Source organism: Neophocaena asiaeorientalis, unplaced genomic scaffold, assembly GCF_003031525.2.
Source record: "Neophocaena asiaeorientalis asiaeorientalis breed wild unplaced genomic scaffold, Neophocaena_asiaeorientalis_V1.1 scaffold36, whole genome shotgun sequence".
Taxonomy (NCBI): Eukaryota; Metazoa; Chordata; class Mammalia; order Artiodactyla; family Phocoenidae; genus Neophocaena; species Neophocaena asiaeorientalis.
The window spans coordinates 7,224,832-7,243,892 of record NW_020174149.1 but is presented as its reverse complement, the minus strand read 5'-3'; the positions used below and the strand labels follow the sequence as shown (position 1 = coordinate 7,243,892).

The 19,061-nt window shown below is 42.7% G+C and overlaps 1 protein-coding gene across 1 annotated transcript in view; it reads right to left on the bottom strand.

Moving 5' to 3' along the window:
* Positions 1-19,061, bottom strand: part of CHN2 (chimerin 2) — a 317,587-nt gene that overhangs the window by 15,627 nt on the left and 282,899 nt on the right. Inside the window, exons 7-8 of the mRNA XM_024755088.1 lie at positions 17,908-17,985; positions 1,314-1,398 (exon numbers count right to left, since the gene is read on the bottom strand). Coding sequence (XP_024610856.1) covers positions 1,314-1,398; positions 17,908-17,985 — 163 coding nt within the window. The remainder of the gene's footprint in view (positions 1-1,313; positions 1,399-17,907; positions 17,986-19,061) is intronic.

Below are 19,061 nucleotides of genomic sequence, written 5' to 3'. Positions count from 1 at the left end.
AAGCTGAAATAGCCCTTTCCAGGCAGAGAAAGGATTTAAGGTCCCATGATCCTGTGAACCAAAATGGGCAGTATGGGGAAATAGATCATCATTTTTAATTTTTATTTTTTAAATTTTTATTGAAGTAGAGTTGATTTACAGTGTTGTGTTAGTTTCAGGTATACAGCAAAGTGATCAGTTATGTATCTATCTTTTTCAGATTCTTTTCCCATATAGGTTATTATAAAATATTGAGTTCTCTGTGCTATACAGTAGGTCCTTCTGGTTTATCTATTTTACATATAGTAGTGTTTATATGTTGCTCCCAAATTCCTAATTTATCTCCCCTGCCACCTTTCCCCTTTGGTAAACGTAAGTTTGTTTTCTGTGTCTGTGAGTCTGTTTCTTTTTGTAAATAAGTTCATTTGTAGGAAACAGATCATCTTAATGTAGTGTCATTCGCTTATTTTAAAAGCTTCATAAGAATTATTTTTTAAAATCACACCCTAGCAAGAAAGAAATCAGTCATGCTGTCAGTGGAAACCCGGTCAATGTATCACAGGAGGCTATCCTTGCTTCCGGCCGGAACTGTTCGCCAGAAAAAGCATGGCATGATGAAGTAGGAAGCCTGGTTACACATTAATTTGGCCATTCTTTGCTGTTTTGTTAGATGTATCTTAATAAGATGTGCTGTGTGCTCTTAGCAATGGGTGTGTGTGTCTAGTTCTAGGTGGAAAAACACCTAGGGTTTCAAAGTACTTTGAAAATATGTGATATCAAATCAAGGTGTGTATTTTCACTGCTAATCTGATGGCAGAAAAATACTGGGCATGATGGGCTCTGGAGCCAAATCAATGTTCCACCACCTACTATGTGGCCAGGGGCAATTAATGATTATCATTAAGGCTCAGTTTCTTCATCTATTTAATGGGGAGAATAACTGCATCTCCCCGAAGGTTCACTGGTGAGGCTAAATGGCATGATAAATAGAAGATGGGAAATTAATGTAACTTTTCTATCTATGCAATTCCATTGGAATTGATTTAGTTTTTTCTTTTAAGGACAGCTACCTAGTTTGGATGGCAGGTAGGTGCCTAAGAAAATATACTCCCCTGGATTTTTTTCTTTTCTTGTATAAACAGAGATAATCCTTTTCATTCTAGCAAACACCTAGAGGAGTTTCTCCATTAAGCACAGAGATGCCTTGAATCTTCCAGAAAGCTAGACTTCTGAGCTAATCTGGGCCTATTTCCCCGCTCTGGAGAGATGCCCCCCAGCTCATCATTGCGGCGCTTGATGTAAATGGAAAAGGGGAAGGAAAGCTCCGTGCCTACCTGAGCATCGGACTCCTTGGGCAATAAGCCCCCACATGAAGTTGGCACAGTATTCACACCAGTGCGGGCCTCGGAACGTGTGGACCTGTGAGCCAAGACGAAGAAAAGTGTTAGAGAAGTCAGTCACCTGGAGGCAGGTGGCCTTGGACATGAAACGAATAGACACCAAGGAACAAAGGCCTGAGTGGGAGTGAGCATCCCTCACTGGGCGTTTTCTTTCCAGTGGGGATGAGTTGCGAACAGACCTGGAAAAAACAGAGATGTGCTTTGATTTCTGAAAATCCTCCACTGAGCCTCCATGCCCCACACCAGAGCCAGAAAGGAATGTGGAGAAACAGTAAGAGGACAGGGCCATGCCATCAGCTAAGGAATGAGACTCTCCCTACCCCAAACAAGGCACTGTATGGAAAAACCCAAGAGAGCCTGAGCTGGTTGCTATAACCTGCATTTAGCTCAGCAAGTTCTGGAAGGCAGACCTCAGTTACTGTGGCCTTTTGACCAAAGCTGCCCTATCTATAGAATATCCAGGTAGGTATAAATAAGACATAACTATGGGAAAATTAGAAGGTTCCAAGGCTTTAAGCCACTTTCAGAAGAGGCATTTTAAAAGTGAGGGAGTTCGGGCTTCCCTGGTGGCGCAGTGGTTGAGAGTCCGCCTGCCGATGCAGGGGACAAGGGTTCGTGCCCCGGTCCGGGAAGATCCCACATGCCGTGGAGCGGCTTGGCCCGTGCACCATGGCCACTGAGCCTGAGCGTCTGGAGCCTGTGCTCCGCGACGGGAGAGGCCACAACAGTGAAAGGCCCGCACACCGTAAAAAAAAAAAAGTGAGGGAGTTGGCTGAAAATGAAGGCTACCAATAGGGTCTATAGAATTGCTTTCCCCAGAGAGGTGTCTGCATTCAGTAGGCCCCGGTGTGACCTCTGGGTGTGTGTAGGTTGAAAGTCCCTTCTGATTGGCCAAGGTGTCAGTCTCATTGGTTGGTGGCCAAGTCAGTTGTTAAATATTTTGAACATCATGAAGTAAGGATGGTCTTATCTCTCGTTACTCAGGTACAGGTCCGCCGGTGACAGGACCACGTATTAAGTCATGATTTAAAACAAAAATAAAACAAAACAAAAATACATGTTCCCGGGCACCAGTGAGCTGCAAGAAGCAGAGCTAGGGGAATCCTTGAAAGCAAATGTGGTTGAAGTAAGCCAGAAACCATCACAGGCAGTCTATTTGGGGGCATATCAATCTATGTGAAGAGGTCTTGAATTTTTACAAAATTAAAATATTATGAGACTGTGTGGCTCCTATAAGGACCTTCAAAGTTTTAAACCTCCATTAACAAATAAAAGACACGCAGACAATATTATTTTTTTAAGAGACTGGGAGGCCTGTAACAGGCCTGTATAGTCAGGATGACAACTACGGTCACAATGTGGGAAGATGTTCATCAGAGCTCTGCTTAAGAAAAAATGGCATCACTTTGAGATCTTTATTTATTTATATATACTAGTAATTGGGTATACATAAAGTGACAAATGAAACAAGCTTGGTTCCCTCCTAATGGCACTCACAGATTTGTCAAGGCAGAGAAAGTAGTCAATCAACCCATCAAAAAGAGCAACTTCTGACCACGGTTTCTATGCAATAAAACTCAGTTATAATAGTCTTTTGGTATTTCAGTTTGTCACATGCAAACTGCCCCCTTATACTATTTCTCCTTTGAAAAATGATCGGGGTGGGGAGGAAAAAAACCTCTCAGAATTATTTTTACTAAAATGGAGAATCGTGCTGCAAGGAAATGACACTAAGATATGACAAAGCACCCCTTGCTGGAATGCAGAGAATCCATCCGAGGGATCGTTTGAATTCTCCCAGAGCCAAAATGCCATGATTCATTGAAAGGCCCATTCACATTAAATGTGGTACTAAAAGAATTCCTCAGTAAAGTGTCCTACTGAAAGCTGAACATTTTACAAATTCAGCAATCAAAGGTTTCTTAATATTTTACTAGAAGTGTTCTAAAGGGACTGCTGGTTAATCATGGCAACAAAGTTGATTGCTAATATACCGTTGAAACTGCAAGGTCGATAAAATAATATGTAAATAATATATCTCAAAAAAAAAGAGAGAAAAGGTGTGGAAAGGGCTATAAAAGAATAAATGAGGGCTTCCCTGGTGGCACAGTCGTTGAGAGTCCGCCTGCCGATGCAGGGGACGTGGGTTCGTGCCGCAGTCCGGGAAGATCCCACATGCCGCGGAGCGGCTGGGCCCGTGAGACATGGCCGCTGAGCCTGCGCGTCCGGAGCCTGTGCTCCGCAACGGGAGAGGCCACAACAGTGAGAGGCCCGCGTACCGCAAAAAAAAAAAGAAAAAAATGAGGCTGTTACTAGAGAGATTTAAGAAAGGCCCCTGTGTTATCCATGAGGGTCAAGAAGTCATCTTTTGAAAGGTGACCTCAAGCTGCTTGAAGGAAGAGAAGGAGCCAGTCTGGTGGGGGCATTGAGGCGTGCATTTCAGGCAGAAGGAATCTACGGAGGTCCTGCAGGAGCAAAAGAGCTTGGTGTGACTGAGGGACTAGAAGGCCAGGGTGGCCAGAACACCAGAGTGAGGGGGAGAGAAATTGGGATGAGGTTGAAGGTAGGACAGGGCCTTGAAGGCTTTATTAATGAGTGTGGATTTGGTTGTAATCTAGGTCCAATAGGAAGTTCTTGAAGGACTTCAAGTAGGAAGATGATTTTTTAAAAAAGATGTTCTGACCGCTGTGTTGAAAATGGAAGCGAGAGTGTTAATAGCAGAAAAGATTCAGGAACTGGGTAGTGGTTTCTAGTTGGGAAATGATAGAGGCCATGACCAGGGTGTTGGAGGAAGAGATAGAAAGTGAATGGATTTGAGTTCTCTTTTGAAGATTGAATTTAAAGGACCTGACGGTAGAATAAATGTGGGTATTTGAAGGAGAGAGGAATCAACAGTGACTCCTAGATTCTAGCTTTAGAAACCGGGTGGATAGTGATGCCACTTGCTGAGATATGGAAGACGTTCTTTTGGGAGAAATTCAAGAATTCAGCTTTGAGCAGTTTAAGTTAAAATGCTGCTGAGCTTCCAAGTTTTATGGTCAAGCAGGAATTCACACACAATTCAGTAACTCAGAGGAGGAGTGGAACTGGAGGTATACATTTGGCCATCCGTGACAAGTAAATGGTATTTAAAATCGTGTGAATGGGGGCTTCCCTGGTGGCGCAGTGGCTGAGAGTCTGCCTGCCGATGCAGGGGACACGGGTTCGGGCCCTGGTCTGGGAGGGCCCCACATGCCGTGGAGCAACTGGACACGTGAGCCACAACTGAGCCTGCGCGTCTGGAGCCTGTGCTCCGCAACAAGAGAGGCCGCCATAGTGAGAGGCCCGCGCACCGCGATGAAGAATGGACCCCGCTCACCGCAACTTGAGAAAGCCCTCGCACAGAAACGAAGACCGAACACAGCTAAAAATAAATAAATAAATGTATTTAAAATCGTGTGAATGGAATAAAAAAACCTATTAGCAATAGAGAATAGAAAATGAGGAAAATAGAGCTCAATTCCAAGCCCATGGTACTCCAACATTTGGAGAGAACCAAGAAAGTAAAGTGTTTCAGAAGTCAAGAGGTGAAGCGTGTTTTAGGAAAGGAGTGGCCAACCAGGTTGAATGCTGGAAAGAGGTCCAGTTAAATGAGGGTTGAACTGTGATTCAGGCACATGGAAGTCACTGGCAACCTTGGCAAGAGCAGTCTCTGGATTGTTGAGGGCAGAAGTCATACTCGAGGGAACTGAAGGATAACTGGGAGGCACGGAAGTAGAGAAATGTGTAGGCAAATCCGTCAAAAAGTTTGGTGGTGATGTCCAGCAGAGCAACAAAGATAGCTCCAGGGAAATATGGGGTGGGCCCTGGGAGGATTTTTTTTTTTTTTTAAATAAAAGATGGGAGACATTAGGGCATGTTGACTTGTCAATGAGATTGATACAATAGGTAGAAGAGACTGGAGATGCAGAGGAGAGAGAAGCAAAGGAGTGATGATCCTGAAAAGCTGAGAGATGATGGGGTTAAGGGCATATATGGAAGCGATATTCAAAAAGAGAAACAGTTGAGATCTTTCCAGAATTGCTAAAAGACACAAAACCCTCAGATTAAGAAAAGCTAAATGAGCCTCAAACCTGATGAATAAAAAATAATTTAGACCTATACAGATTAGAGTGAAAGTGCAGAATACCAAAGAGACAAGCAAAATCCTGAAAAAACAGGTTACCTGCGAAAGGACAGCAATTAGGATGAAAACAGACTTCTCCTCAGCAAAAAAGAGACAAGTAGATTACAGATGTCATCAAAGTGCTCAGAGAAAATTACTGCCAACCTAACTTCTATACACAGCTAATTACCATTAAAAAGCAAGGGTGAAATAAAGATATTTTCAGACAAATGCCAAGAGTTTCCACTCACAGGTCCTCACTCAAAGATACACTTAGGGATAATATAGTTCTGTAAGAAGCACATTGAACCTAGTGGGAAAGGACAGGATTCAAGAAGCCAGGGTGAGCAAGAAAACTGGGAAACACAGGCCAATCTAATCAGGCCTGTTTATGAAACAATAACAAGATGACTAATTTCAGAGGACTGAAAAACAGGATGAAAAAAAGGATATGGAAGATTCAAACAGTAAAACAAAGAAACAAAAAAGATTATTGTAGAATATAATGAAATAGAAAAATAAAAGAAAAAGGATTAAAAAAACTAACAGGTGATTTTTAAAAAGATTTATGGGATAGGCAAACCTTGGGCAATTGATCAAGAAAAAAGGCACAAACAATAAAAGAGAGGACATGAATGCAGATGCAGTAATGATATAAAACAAAAACCTCGAGAATGCTAACTTTCTACCCACAAAATTAAAAGTTATATGAAATGGATGATTTTCTTAAAGAATATAAATTATCAAAATGACTCAAAATAATATAGAAAACCTAAATTCAGTTATACCCATTAAATAATTAAATCTGCAGTAAAACATCTACCCTCAAATAGTCATTGATCCCAAATGATCTTATTAGGTTTAATCGAATTTTTAAAGAACAATCTGTAGCCAATACAGACTACTGCAGAGCAGAGAGGAAAAAAAAGAAAAGCTCCACAATTCACTTAATGAAGGTAATGTAATCTTGATTCAAAAACCATACAAGAATGGTACATAAAAGTAAAATTATACATCAATTTCAATTATGAACATAAATATAAAAATCCTACTGAGTGTAGCATTATATTTAAATGTCATGACCGAGGAGGGTTTATTTCCGGGATTTAAGGTAGTTGACATATTACTAGAATTCATAACAATAATAAAACAAGAGAGAGAAACCACATAATCATTTTAAAAATTAGAATACCAACAGTTAATAAAATTCAACACCTGTTCATAGTAATAGCTATTAGCATACTAGAAATAGAGGGAACTCTCCTAAAAATGGTTGATTAAAGATATCTATGATACACATATAATAAACATCACATTTAAAGATAAAATATTAGAATAATTTCCTTTAGAGTCAGCAGAAAGAAAAGGCTGACTGCTGTAAGTGCTTCTCTTGGGCATTATCCTTCAGAGTTTTAGCCAGCATAATAAAACAAGACAAAGAAATACATCATATGTGGTTGGAAGAAAGAACAAGCCCATCAAGTTTACTTAATATAAGAGCAATAAGAAGAAATCAGTAGCATCGTTATACATCAGCAATAACTCATTTTGTTAAATCATAAAAATTAAAGACTTAATTCATAGGATCAGCAATAATCTAATTATAAAATAAATGAAGTAAGGAGATATTCTATATTCATAAGTAAGGAGATACTCTATATTCATGTATGGCAACGTTCAACACTGTAAATATATCAATTATCCTCCAAATGAACCTTTAAATTCAATGCAATTTCAAGCAAAGTCTCCATGGTGCTTTTCACAAAACCTGACAAGATGGCCCTACAATCTATATGGAAGAGTAGAGCAGAAAAAAATAGCGACGATAATTTTGAATAAGTAGAAGAACATAAGAAAACACATCCGACTATATATCAAGACTTATATAGTTAAAAAAAAAAAAGTAAAACACCATGCAGGATGGACAAACAGACCAGTGGTACACAGTGGAAAGATCAGAAACCAAATCACACATAGATGGATACTTGGTATATCTCAGAAATGGCATTACAAATTGGTGGGGGAAGGATGTCAGAGAGGGGAACTATTTCCTAGTTCATCCACCCATTCACCCACTCATTATTCACTCATTTATTCAATACTTACATGCTGATTGCCTACTTTTAACCTGGCACTATACTAGTCCTTGGATAACAAAGACAAAATAGATCAGGGGAGCAAAACCTTCCTGCACTCAAGGATCTCATCTACAAGAATAAACAGGCAACATAAATAAGTATCCTATGGTAGGATACTGGAGAGAATAATAAATTCTTCCTGAGAAGGCTGGGGAAAGAGGTATTTGAACTGGGTTTTTGAAGGATGGATAGGAGTTCACTAGACTGGGAAAGATTAGGCTGATGGAGAGGCAGATACTCGGGGAGAACATTCCAAGAAGAGGAAACAGCACAACCAAAGGCCAGTGAAGGTGGGTTTGGCTTTTTAAAGGCATTCTTTTCGTGTAGGTCATGCAAAAAAAAAAAAAAAAAGGAGTGGCAAAATTCTTATCTGGAACATCTCCAATGGATGAAGAAATCACATGGGAAATAACATGCCTTGGGGTAAAAATAAAAATGCAATATTTAGGAATTAGGAGAGTAGCTACAGTGTTTACCATACATTGACAAAATGGAAACTGGTCTACCGGATGCTTCAGGAAATACAGGATACGCTAATCACAGATTTTCTAAAATTTCACTTCTTGCCATATTTTTAAAAATAATTAAGCATATCAAGATTGCATTTAATGCTTATTAGCCCTGCTCATATTTACCAACAACCTTTCCCATCAGTGTTTCCCCACTGCCTTCCATCTCATTTCTTCAGCCAAACAAATGCAGGCAGACATTTCTGAATAGCAAATAGCTCCACTTATTGTCCCCACAAATACACATTCCCCAGAAATATAGCAAAATGGGGACACAAGGGAATGTAAAGTTAGTTAAACATTATTTTAGGTCCACTGCCTAATTTCCGCTTTGTGATGCGACGTTTATTTTCACAGCTGATATATCGTTCAATTTTCTTTTGGGTTCACAAGGACAATCTCTAGACAGGAGGCTATATGTAAATGCTGAGGGTACACTCTCTGGATCCATTTTATTTCGGATTGAGTTATTATGTTTACTTTCCCAATGAAACGCCCCATATCTTGAAAAGTCACTGATCAGTTTTTTCCATTCTCTGAAGTTTATTGATTTTCAAGAGTATCTTTTCAGAAAAAAGAACATTTTGCAAACTTTAGGGCAGTAACTAAAATACCCCAGACAGGAAGAAAATACCCCAGACAGGAAGAATGTCTGTCCAAGACTATTATACTGGGCCTGGTCTGCCTGGAATTCAAAAACCACACCAAACAGAAAAAGATGATATTACAGGAGATAAAGTCTGTTTGACAAATAGCCCAGGAATAGCCACTTAGGAAAAACAAGAGCAAGAAGAGTTGTCAAGAAAAATCTCAGGCGTTTAGCAAGTATCCCCCAACTTGACTTTCTAAGTGAGCAGGATGTTATTTGTCTCACATCTGCTGAATCTGGAAAGCAGTATTCTCTGGTGGTTTCATAACAAATATGTTTTGATGGGTCAGTGTAGACACCGCCCAAGTGTATAATCAGCTCAGCCCAAGTTCTAGACCATAAGAAACAGAAAGTGCTATTTATGATGTGCTACAGTTGAGAAATTTTGCTTTTCCTTATCAGTGTAAATCAGCGTTTCTCAACCTTGGCACTATTGACATTTTGGGCTGGATAAGTCCTTGCGCATTGTAGGACAGTTAATAACGCATTATCCCTGGCCTTTACCCACTAGATGCCAGTAGCAACCCCTCAACTGGAACAACCACAAATGTCTCCAGATATTGCCCAATATGCTCTTGGGGACAAAGTAACCTTGATAGAGAGTCACGGGTATAGACTAAAACCGCATCACCTCAGTTTGTCATTTTTATTACTCCTAATAAAATGAGAACTTTATTCTTTTACTTTGATATGAAAAGGACTCTGGATCAAAGGCAATTTTTTCTTAGCTGCTTTCTATGCAGAGAAGAAGGGCCTGGAGATGGCTAAAGTCATTTTCAGCTACAAGCCTCTGGGTTTGGGGCTCATCTAGTCTAGCTTTTGCCCAGTTACCTGGGCAGCTGGAGGACAGGTGGCTTGTCCACGGCCACCCAGATAGATGGTCAGCAGCACTTGGCCTCCTGATCTCAGCCAAGGGTTTTTCCTATAATCGACTGCATTTCCCATCATCATGTGACATTGAACCTGTGTGAGAAATTAGGTTAAACTCTGGACTTTTCCCTCTTGCAAGATCAGATGAAATACTGGCCTTGAAGTGAACCTTTTCAGATGTAGGGAAATAGCCAAGGGGAATCACTGGGCCTGTGACTGAAGACTCTGGGTTTTCCTGTGAGGGCTAGCAGATGCCGTGGGACAGCCGGGTTTCTCCACCGTGGCACCACTGACCCCTCCCCCACCCCTCCACCAGATGCGTCTATTCAGCAGCTGTTCTAGTACATTTAAAACAGGATTTCATTTCTAAAACACTGACTGCCACAAAGCGTTTTGGGATTCTCCCTATTGCATATAATGAGATATCCTTATGCTGGCTGACTTCCTCTCAGGTTGATGAGGGCATCAGCACCAACATCCTTTGACACGTCCCCGCTCAAAGACCGCCAGGGCGCCCACTGTCAACTGCAAGTTTTCTCAACCTTGGTACTATTGACATTGGGGCCGATAACTCTTTGTGGTGGGGACTGTCCTGGGCCTTGTAGGATGTTTCGCAGCATCCCTGGCCTCTGCTAGATGCCAGTCATGAGAATGAGAAATGTCTCCATTGCCAAATGTCCCCTGGGGAGCAAAACTGCTCTGGTTGAGAACCACCTAGCAGGGGAAGAGCTCACATTCTTTTTTTTTATTTTTATTTTTTTGCGGTACGTGGGCCTCTCACTGTTGTGGCCCCTCCTGCTGCGGAGCACAGGCTCCGGACGCGCAGGCTCAGCAGCCATGGCTCACGGGCCCAGCCGCTCCATGGCATGTGGGATCTTCCCGGACCGGGGCACGAACCCGCGTCCCCTGCATCGGCAGGCGGACTCTCAACCACTGCGCCACCAGGGAAGCCCAAGAGCTCACATTCTTATGTCACCACCATCTTTCTTGTACCTGGCAGTGCCTGGCACATAACTGGCCCTCAGTCTGTATTTGCTGAATAAAAAAAAGAATGTCTAAATAGTTAGCTCTTCTTAGAACTTATACCCAACTAATACGTACAGTGATCACTGGTGTTTTTTTTTCTCTCCACAAAACACAAAAGGAGTATTTCTCTAGACTTAAAAAGCCAGAATCAGCCATTTAGTCATTTAGAATTGTCCCTTGGAATGAAATGTTCTTTGGCATAAAAAAACTCAACATAAAATTAATAACAACTGAGCATTTTATATGGGCCAGACTTGTTAGTAAATGATTTACATTTGTGGAACACCTTGGCCAAGCCACTTGCCTGGTGTGTGGCCTAAGCAAGGAGTCTCTGTTGGGTTAGCTGTCAAAGCCTATTTTCTTTCTACCAGGCTCTGCTGGTTTGTAAAGGATTTACAATGACAGTGTCCCAGTATTTACATAAAAACATGCCAAGGAGGTATAAGATAAGCTTTAGGTCAGACCCTGGCAGGCAGAGAAGGTACTCACCTATGTGACAGCCTTGTCCAAAACTTGTTTCCTCACTTGGCCAAAATCCCTGCCATGAATGAAATTCCATTGCAGAAAGGCATTGTGCCGCTTGTCTCAAGAGGACTCATTTAAAACACGACTACTAGATTAATTTAGCTGTCATTTTCATGAACAAGCCCTTTTTAAAATGAGCACGTACTATCTGTGGAGTAATAGTAAATCTTGGTGAATCAAAGAAGAAAGGGTTTTCGTGCAACCTACCAGGCTGCTTTGTCAGGAAACAGGTGATAGCTCAAATTAACCCTCATGTGTAGCCAATTTGTAGAATGCAAAGCCTCCAGATGACATGGAGAAGGAGAAGCTAAGATCTAGAAACTAGGGCTGGCAGGTCTCAGCAGGGTGGTTCCATGGAGTAACTCAGCAGCTAGGAGCAATGGAAGGGGGGCAGGAGAACCAATCCAGGTGAAGAGGGTGGAGAGTTTGCCAGACACAAACCTCATTTACTTCCCAGGTTTGCTGAGGCTAGTCCTAGCTCCAAAATGGTACAACAGCAATGGGTACACTTTGTAAAAGATGGAACTAAAAGAATAGAGACTCTTCCTTATACCCAAACAGATGACAAGACTAACTTGTGTTGCAGAATGCCCAGGCTCTCAGATACTAATATTAATAATAACATCGAGGCTCAGAGTAGCTTCATGACCTCCTTCAAGCAGAACCCAGTGGAAAGAGTTGGACTTTGATGTGAAACTTTAAGTGGAATTCTTCAAAACAAGGAGGAAAGGATTACAGCTGACATCTCCAGGCTATCTAGCTGGGAGTTACAATTCACACATAACCTGGGTACCATCCATCCTCCAGACATCCTATAGCCTCATCCATGTATTTACGGGGAGGGGGTGACCTCCATGGCCAGAGTTATCTGAGCATAGTAGACACCTGGTCTGAGTCAGGCTATTCCGATTCTCTCTGGAAATTTAGAATTGGGATTTTGTGGCTGGTCTTCGTAATATGTAAACCAGGGAGTTACCATCAGCCATATCCTGCAGACCATATGGACTAAGATATTTTTGTGCAGGGAGAGAACAATGAGAGTAGAAAGCAATGAAATGATGGGAAGGGAGGGAGAGAATGGAAGAGAGGGAGGGAGGGAGTAGAGAAGGAGACAGTGGGTCCAGGTGTACCCCCCAGCTCCTGCTTCCTCCCTGCCTGAGTTCTGAGCAGTCCCTTGGGGGCTCTATGAGGCCTGCCTATTATTTCACTTAAGATGGTTTCCAAGGGTTCTATTATTTGAAAATAAGGGGTTTCTAATAACTATAACGGGGGAGCCAAGCTACAGTAGATAAAAATGACTCATCTTCATAGCACTTTGAGAGCAGAAGCCTTATTTTCTTCATAAAGCCCAGTATTTCCAAGCCTATTTATTCCAGTCTCACTCTGAGTCCCTCATTTTATATTCAAGGTGATGAAGTTAGCCTTTCCTTGAATTGTTCCTTCCGGACTTGCTTCTGCCAAAACAGCCTTTTCTGATTATTAAACAAAAGAAACAAAATAAAACTCACAACCATTTCTGAAGTGATTTCTGCCTGTGCCAAAATGCAGGTGCAAAATCCAACCACCCTTTCCCCCAGACACACGGAAGCGGGACCAGGACAGGCAGGGACCCCTGCATGCCCGTGAGAATGCAGGGTGGGCAAGGTATCGGGGGTGAAGTGCTGGCACAATTTTATGAGGCCAACAAAGATGAGGAAAAGCAAGGGGTTTGCACGTGGGAAGCAAACATGGCTTGTTGCAAAGCAAATGACCACCAGATTGATAAGAATGCAGAAACTGATGATAGGCATAGAAACCGTCAAGGAGCCACAAAACCCAAACTGGGAGGTCGTGGTGCTGCCACACCCTGCCACACACCCTCAGCCTCCTGGACTGCTTGTCCTGGCCCCCAGAATCTTAGGGGTGGGAGGTGCTGCACGAGCACACATGTACACACAGTGTACTGCAGGAAAAGGATTCTGCTGGTGCAGCCTCGTCTATGGAGAGTGGGGGACGTAAAAGGGCAAGTTGGCAACCGTTTAACTTAAGCCCAGTCAAGGCCACTTTTGAGAGTCACCACACAGGAAGCTGGGACAATAGGAGTAAACTGGGCACGTGTCTCCCCCGCTTGCCTGCATATAAGATACCGGGTAGCACTGCTGGTGACCCTGGCAAGGACTGCTACCCACCACCTGGAAGGACTGGAGCACAACAAGCCCCGAATGAGGGCAAACTGTGGGACGGGGAGTGAGGAGGGAAAGTGCAAGCTTAGGTAGGCAGGGTCAGAAGATACCTGCTTACACATCCTGTCAACATATTCACTGACAGTCGGCTCTGGGCCAGGCCCTGATTGAGACACTGGGATTTCTGCAGGAAGTACAACAGACAAAAGTCTCTATCTCCACCCCTTTTCCCCCACCCAGCAGGATCTTTCTTTCTGATAAGGGGAAGGCAAACACATAAATACATGTGTACAATGTCAGCTGGTGATCAATGCTATGGATGAAAGTAAAGCTGGCAGAGGGCTGGGAAAGGGATGGATGGGGATAGAAGAGGATTGAAGGGAAGATGGACAGGGGAGGCCTTGGGGAGGGCTGGGGGAGGGATTGGTGGGATGGGGAACACAGGTGAGGTCGGGATCGGGTGGTCTGCTCTTTAACATTTAGAACTTTCTGGACCTTTGCTCTCCGTGCATATTGCATATAGGGAGAGAAGAGCGCCCCTGAAGTACCTGGGTGGAGGGAGAGAATTCAGGAAAAGGAGTGAGCGATGTACACACACATGCAGATTGGGAAGGCTGAGAGCGTGAGTGGGCTAAGCACACAAAGTGCCAATGGGTCAGCAGGCTGTGGCCACCCGACCCGCCCCAGCTGACTCTCCAGATGTGCAGTGAGCAACTCTCTCTCCTGGATGGTATCTTCCCTGTACCCTGTTCACCCTTGGCTCATTTCTAATTTCAAGTTCTGACTCATGTCCTTTGCACTGCCTGGAATGTTCTTTCATTTTTTAATTATATCATGCTGAGAAGAAGAAAGAGATGATAGAAAAAAGGACAGGAAGAAGTGAAGGTCGAAAATAAGAAATACAGAGACAGAGAAAGCTAAACATCAAAACTCAAGAAAAATGAGAGACACGAAAAGATGAACAATAAAGTAATAATAGTAGCCAACCTTACTGGGTGCCAGTGACCTTAAGTGATTTACATGTATTCTTTAAACCTTACAGCACTCCCATTTTACAGATGAGGAAACTGATGCTCAGAGAATTAAGGTCCTTGCCAAAGAGCACTTTGTGGCCAGGAGTACCAAGCTGGCCACAGCTACCTCATCACTGTGCTAAGTGGGGAAGGAAGGACAGTTATCCAGACTGATGGGGCTGCAGGGTTCTCGAGGGTTTCAGAGCTCAGCCATAAGGTGTTCTTAGGGCAGATCCTCTAAAAAGAGAGTTAGTCTACCTACGGGAGAGTGCCTCTTTCAGTCCCATGGATAAACAGAGATGCGGACATAAAACACGTTCAATAACAAAACGGCTTTTCTATATATCAAACAGTTTTCATTCTAGAGAGGAGTCTGCTAATGTCATCATTCCTTCAACAACTACTCTTAGTTCCTAGTATGTACAAGTAATCCTGAGAATTTAGGATTTAAATCAGCAACAATCGCATTTGTATACAGTGTTGAAAAGTATATAATTACTGCATGGAAATGAGGCGCAACTTTAATTTGCTTCCGAAACCTTTCGTTTCCAGAGCTGAATTTCAGCTTTTCCTAGACACGCTTTGTTTGGAAAGCAAGGGCAGTAGATATGCCCTCAGGAGCAGTGACAGGAAGCCTTCTCAAAGAGCACAGCGGGAGGGGTTCCAACCTGTACTGTGTCAGGAGTTTCCATTCATTGCTCTCTTTTAAAATTGTAAGTATTGGATTTTTTTTTTAATTTGAAGTATAGTTGATTTACAAAGATGTGTTAGTTTCAGGTGTACAGCAAAGTGATTCGGTTATATTTTATATATATATATGTATATATATATGTATGTATTCTTTTTCAGATCCTTTTCATTATAGGTTATCTATTCATTGCTTGTGATGAAGCTCCTGGGGAGAGTGAGGAGAGGGCTTTTTACCGGGGAATAGTCCTGACTGGGGCAGAAAATCCTGTTCTGAAGTGAGGCATCAAGATCTGCTAGCAGATTTGACTCTCTGGTAGGAGGCCTCTAGGCGAGAGCGCAGACAGAGCCTTGCAAGGCTCATTTCTTGATAAGCATGAAAATGTGATTATTTGTTCTTTTTAAACACTTTCTCTATGCCAGACACATAATACCCTCCAATAATAACCCAAATTACAAATCAAGAAAGTTTCAGAACAAAGCCTACTAGAAGTTAATATAAATAAAAACTTACTGCAAATTTAAGATATAAAACAGATTCCAAGCAGATGTCGGGGGCCTTTGATAAGACCTTTCTTTCTTCTGTTAGGTCAGTGGCATGTTACTAAAACCCCACTGCTCTATTTATAGCAGGGACCTGCTTTTAGAATGTTCTTCTACAGACCATGCAGAGTTCCCACTTAAAGTTGGTTGGGGGGTGAGGAGAGGGCTGAATGAGGCGGGGATGGGGAAAGGAGTGACAGAAAGAGCCATCCCTCCTCCTGCCTCAGCCACTCATTCTTAAGGACAGTGGCACGAGCGGTACCATTGAAAGCCACAGTCAACTGACACAGCGACTCAAGGGTCTGTTATGTCTCAAAGATGTCTATTTAAAACACGGAAGAGAAACGCTCCTGTCTGGCTTGTCTATTCCCCTCTAACGACCTGTCTGTTCTCTGCCTTTTCTTCTTTTAATAGCAGTAAGTTAGAAAAGATATTGTTAATAGATATAGTTAATAGATACTGACTTTTAAAGCAAACATTTAAAAAGCTGTTGGTGTTTTTTAGTGATAAACAATTAATATAGCTCATGTTAGCAACAGAACTATTTAAGAAAGTAAGATTCAACTAACTTTTTGTTTTAAATGTCTTTATGTCCCATGCAGAGATCTAAGATTTAAAAAGACTGAAATTAGTTTTGAAACTATCAGTCAACTAAATACACTTGGGTATTTTTCACACAAACTCAGAGTATCTACAGAGAGAAGCTAGCCCATGTAAACACATAACTGCGTAGGGCACAATTCCAATTGTATCTCAAAGCCAAAAGAATCAGAATTTTCGAGAGGAAGGAAAAAAAATCTGCAAGGCCAAGATCCATCCTACCATTCATGGTAGTACCTCTATAGGATGCAAAAAGTCAGGGATTTCTGCCAGAAGTCAGAAAAATACTTTCTTAAGGCAAAAAAAAAAAAAATTAGGGTAAAGAGAGGAAAGAGAAAAAAACATAAATTAGACCCGTCTCTACTCAGTGATGCCCCAAATTAGACCTGTCACTATTCAGTGATGAGAGAAATAGCGAAAGCCTTGGCATGGATGAGGACCTATCTAATGCAATTCTTCACCCTCATGCTAAATATGGAGAGCTGAATAAATTCCATGCCTCAGGTCAATTATAGCATGTAAATGCCTGAGCTGCTTGCTTTCTAAAAACAGAAGCAGGGCAAACAGACCAAACTAACACAAATGTATATTTAATAGACACACATCTGTCCGTAGGAAGGATAGGAAAGCAACAGAAAAAACTACGTCTCCCTGGTCACTTCTGACAAAGAGTTATCTAGTTCCAGTTGTTACTCGGGCTACTGGCCCTAAGGGAAACGAGTTTTTAAAAGAGAATACAATTTACATTTAGCTGCCCCTGTCTCTTCTTTTCTTCCTGGATCCCTCATCTCCACTCTCTCCAACTTCCACACTGTCAGCCCATTTGCTGGGGTAAAACCTCTAACGCCGTCCTGTCTCTCCTGCACTCAATGGCATCTCAAGCCAGGCAATTTGGCATCAGAACCTCCTCCCAGAGCTTCTTGGAAAACACATCAGGGCAAAGGAAAGAGGCGTAATTTTCTGACGGCAGGCCGTTTCTACAACCGCTAGTCTGAAATGAAGATAGCAGTATTTCCAGTTTATAAATTCACATGGGAAAATCCACTTAAACCGCCACCAGCTCTCTGTATCTTTTTGTTTGGGCTGGTGAGCAGGACCATGGCTGTGACCAGAAGGAGATTGGTAAGGCTGCCAGGGTGCCCCCTGCACCCAGAGCACAGACAAAAGCTACTGGATGGTATCTCCTGTCGTCATTTGCTTTCACAGCTGTCTACACATAAACCAAAGGAGTTAGCATCCCCGAAAACAAAAGACAAAACACAAAATGTGAAACGGGCAACTGTTTTCACTTGCTCAGAGATAACAATATTCTTTACTGCTACTCCCAGCGGAAAAGTACTGCTTGATATTCACCAGATGATCTCTAAATGCCAAAGACTGGGCATGCTCTGTTTTTCTTTCATTGGACGTGGGAATGTGAGGAGGAAATGGGCCCAGTTCTCCGGAGCTAAGTTAACATACATATAGGTGTTTCTAAGCATCGGCATTGAGCAAACTGCCTTCTGAAATCTCCCGTTTGATTTGATTCAAAACAAGTAACTAAATGTGGAAAGCAGAGGAGTTTGCTGTCTCGTTACTTTACCATCAAAGACCAGGTGGAAAGCATAAACTGGAGCTCTCTACCTGCCCTTTAATAACAGAAGAAAGCAGAGGCTCCCTTACCTTAAAGTTGTGTGTCTTCTTATAGTTGAAGTGGTTGTCGTTGTGTGAGAGGGCGGCCCTTCGGACCAGGGAGGAGATCTGTGGACAGGCAAAGAGTTTGAGAGGGGGCCAAAGAAAGCTGCCTTTGACTCCCACCTTCACCCCCAAGGCCACGGCCAGAAGCTCCTGGCGTTTCCTGCCTTGCTTAGGCTTGCGAACCACAGCACACTTTTTCTCATTTTCCAGCCACAGTTCCTCGGAGAACATAGTGCCCGGATCCCAGATCTTTCTAGCTTCCTCTGCGGAGCCTTGGGAAGCTCAGAGCTGTCAGGTTTTTTGAACCGCGGCTAATGTTAGGCAGCAGATTAGAGGCAGCTGTGTCCTGTCTGCAGAGAGGCCTCGGGCATGTGACCTGGAAGGGCCGCTCTGAGTGATGGAGGGGGCTCTGCATCTGAATAAGGACGGGGCTGTTCTGTGCTATTTCTTAAGGCCGACGTGTGCCTGGAACAATAGCACACATTCATGAGCATGGCACCCCCCAGAAGCTGTATCCAGTTAGCCACTGAGGAACCAATGCAGGAGGCAGGGGCAGGCAGCTTTATTCCTCCTGCCACAGCTCATTGCCAAGCTCAAACACTCCTTAGCATATTTCACACACATGCACGCGTACACACACACACATGCACCAACCAGCTCTGATGTTCAAAGCCTGAGGCTGTATCCAATTATTCTGGGGCTCTGAACCCCATCCTGGGCTGAATTCCAGCAGATTAAACCTTTAAACCCTAATGTTTAATCTTATAGGGGATAAAGCCTGCGTCTTTTTTTTTTTAAAAATCTGCCCCAGCACTGGAAAGCTTAATTTTTATTCTTATGCACGCATTAAATTAGAACAGTCTGACCACTGAATGAGGCATAAGAGAATGGTATAGCATTTCAGCTCTGGTTTCTGCAGTCAGAGTTTCAAAATAAGAGGCAGGATGTCTTGCTCCCATCCTGCCTCTTATTTTGGATACCCCCATCTTCCCCCGACCCAACCACAAACAGCTCCCTCCATACAAAGACAAGATTCCTTAACTAAAACCAAAACATCATAGTTTTTTTCTTTAAAAAATTTTTTCCGTGTTAATTCTGTTAGTATCCAAGCTAATGCCCTCCCCTTGCTCTTAAAAGCA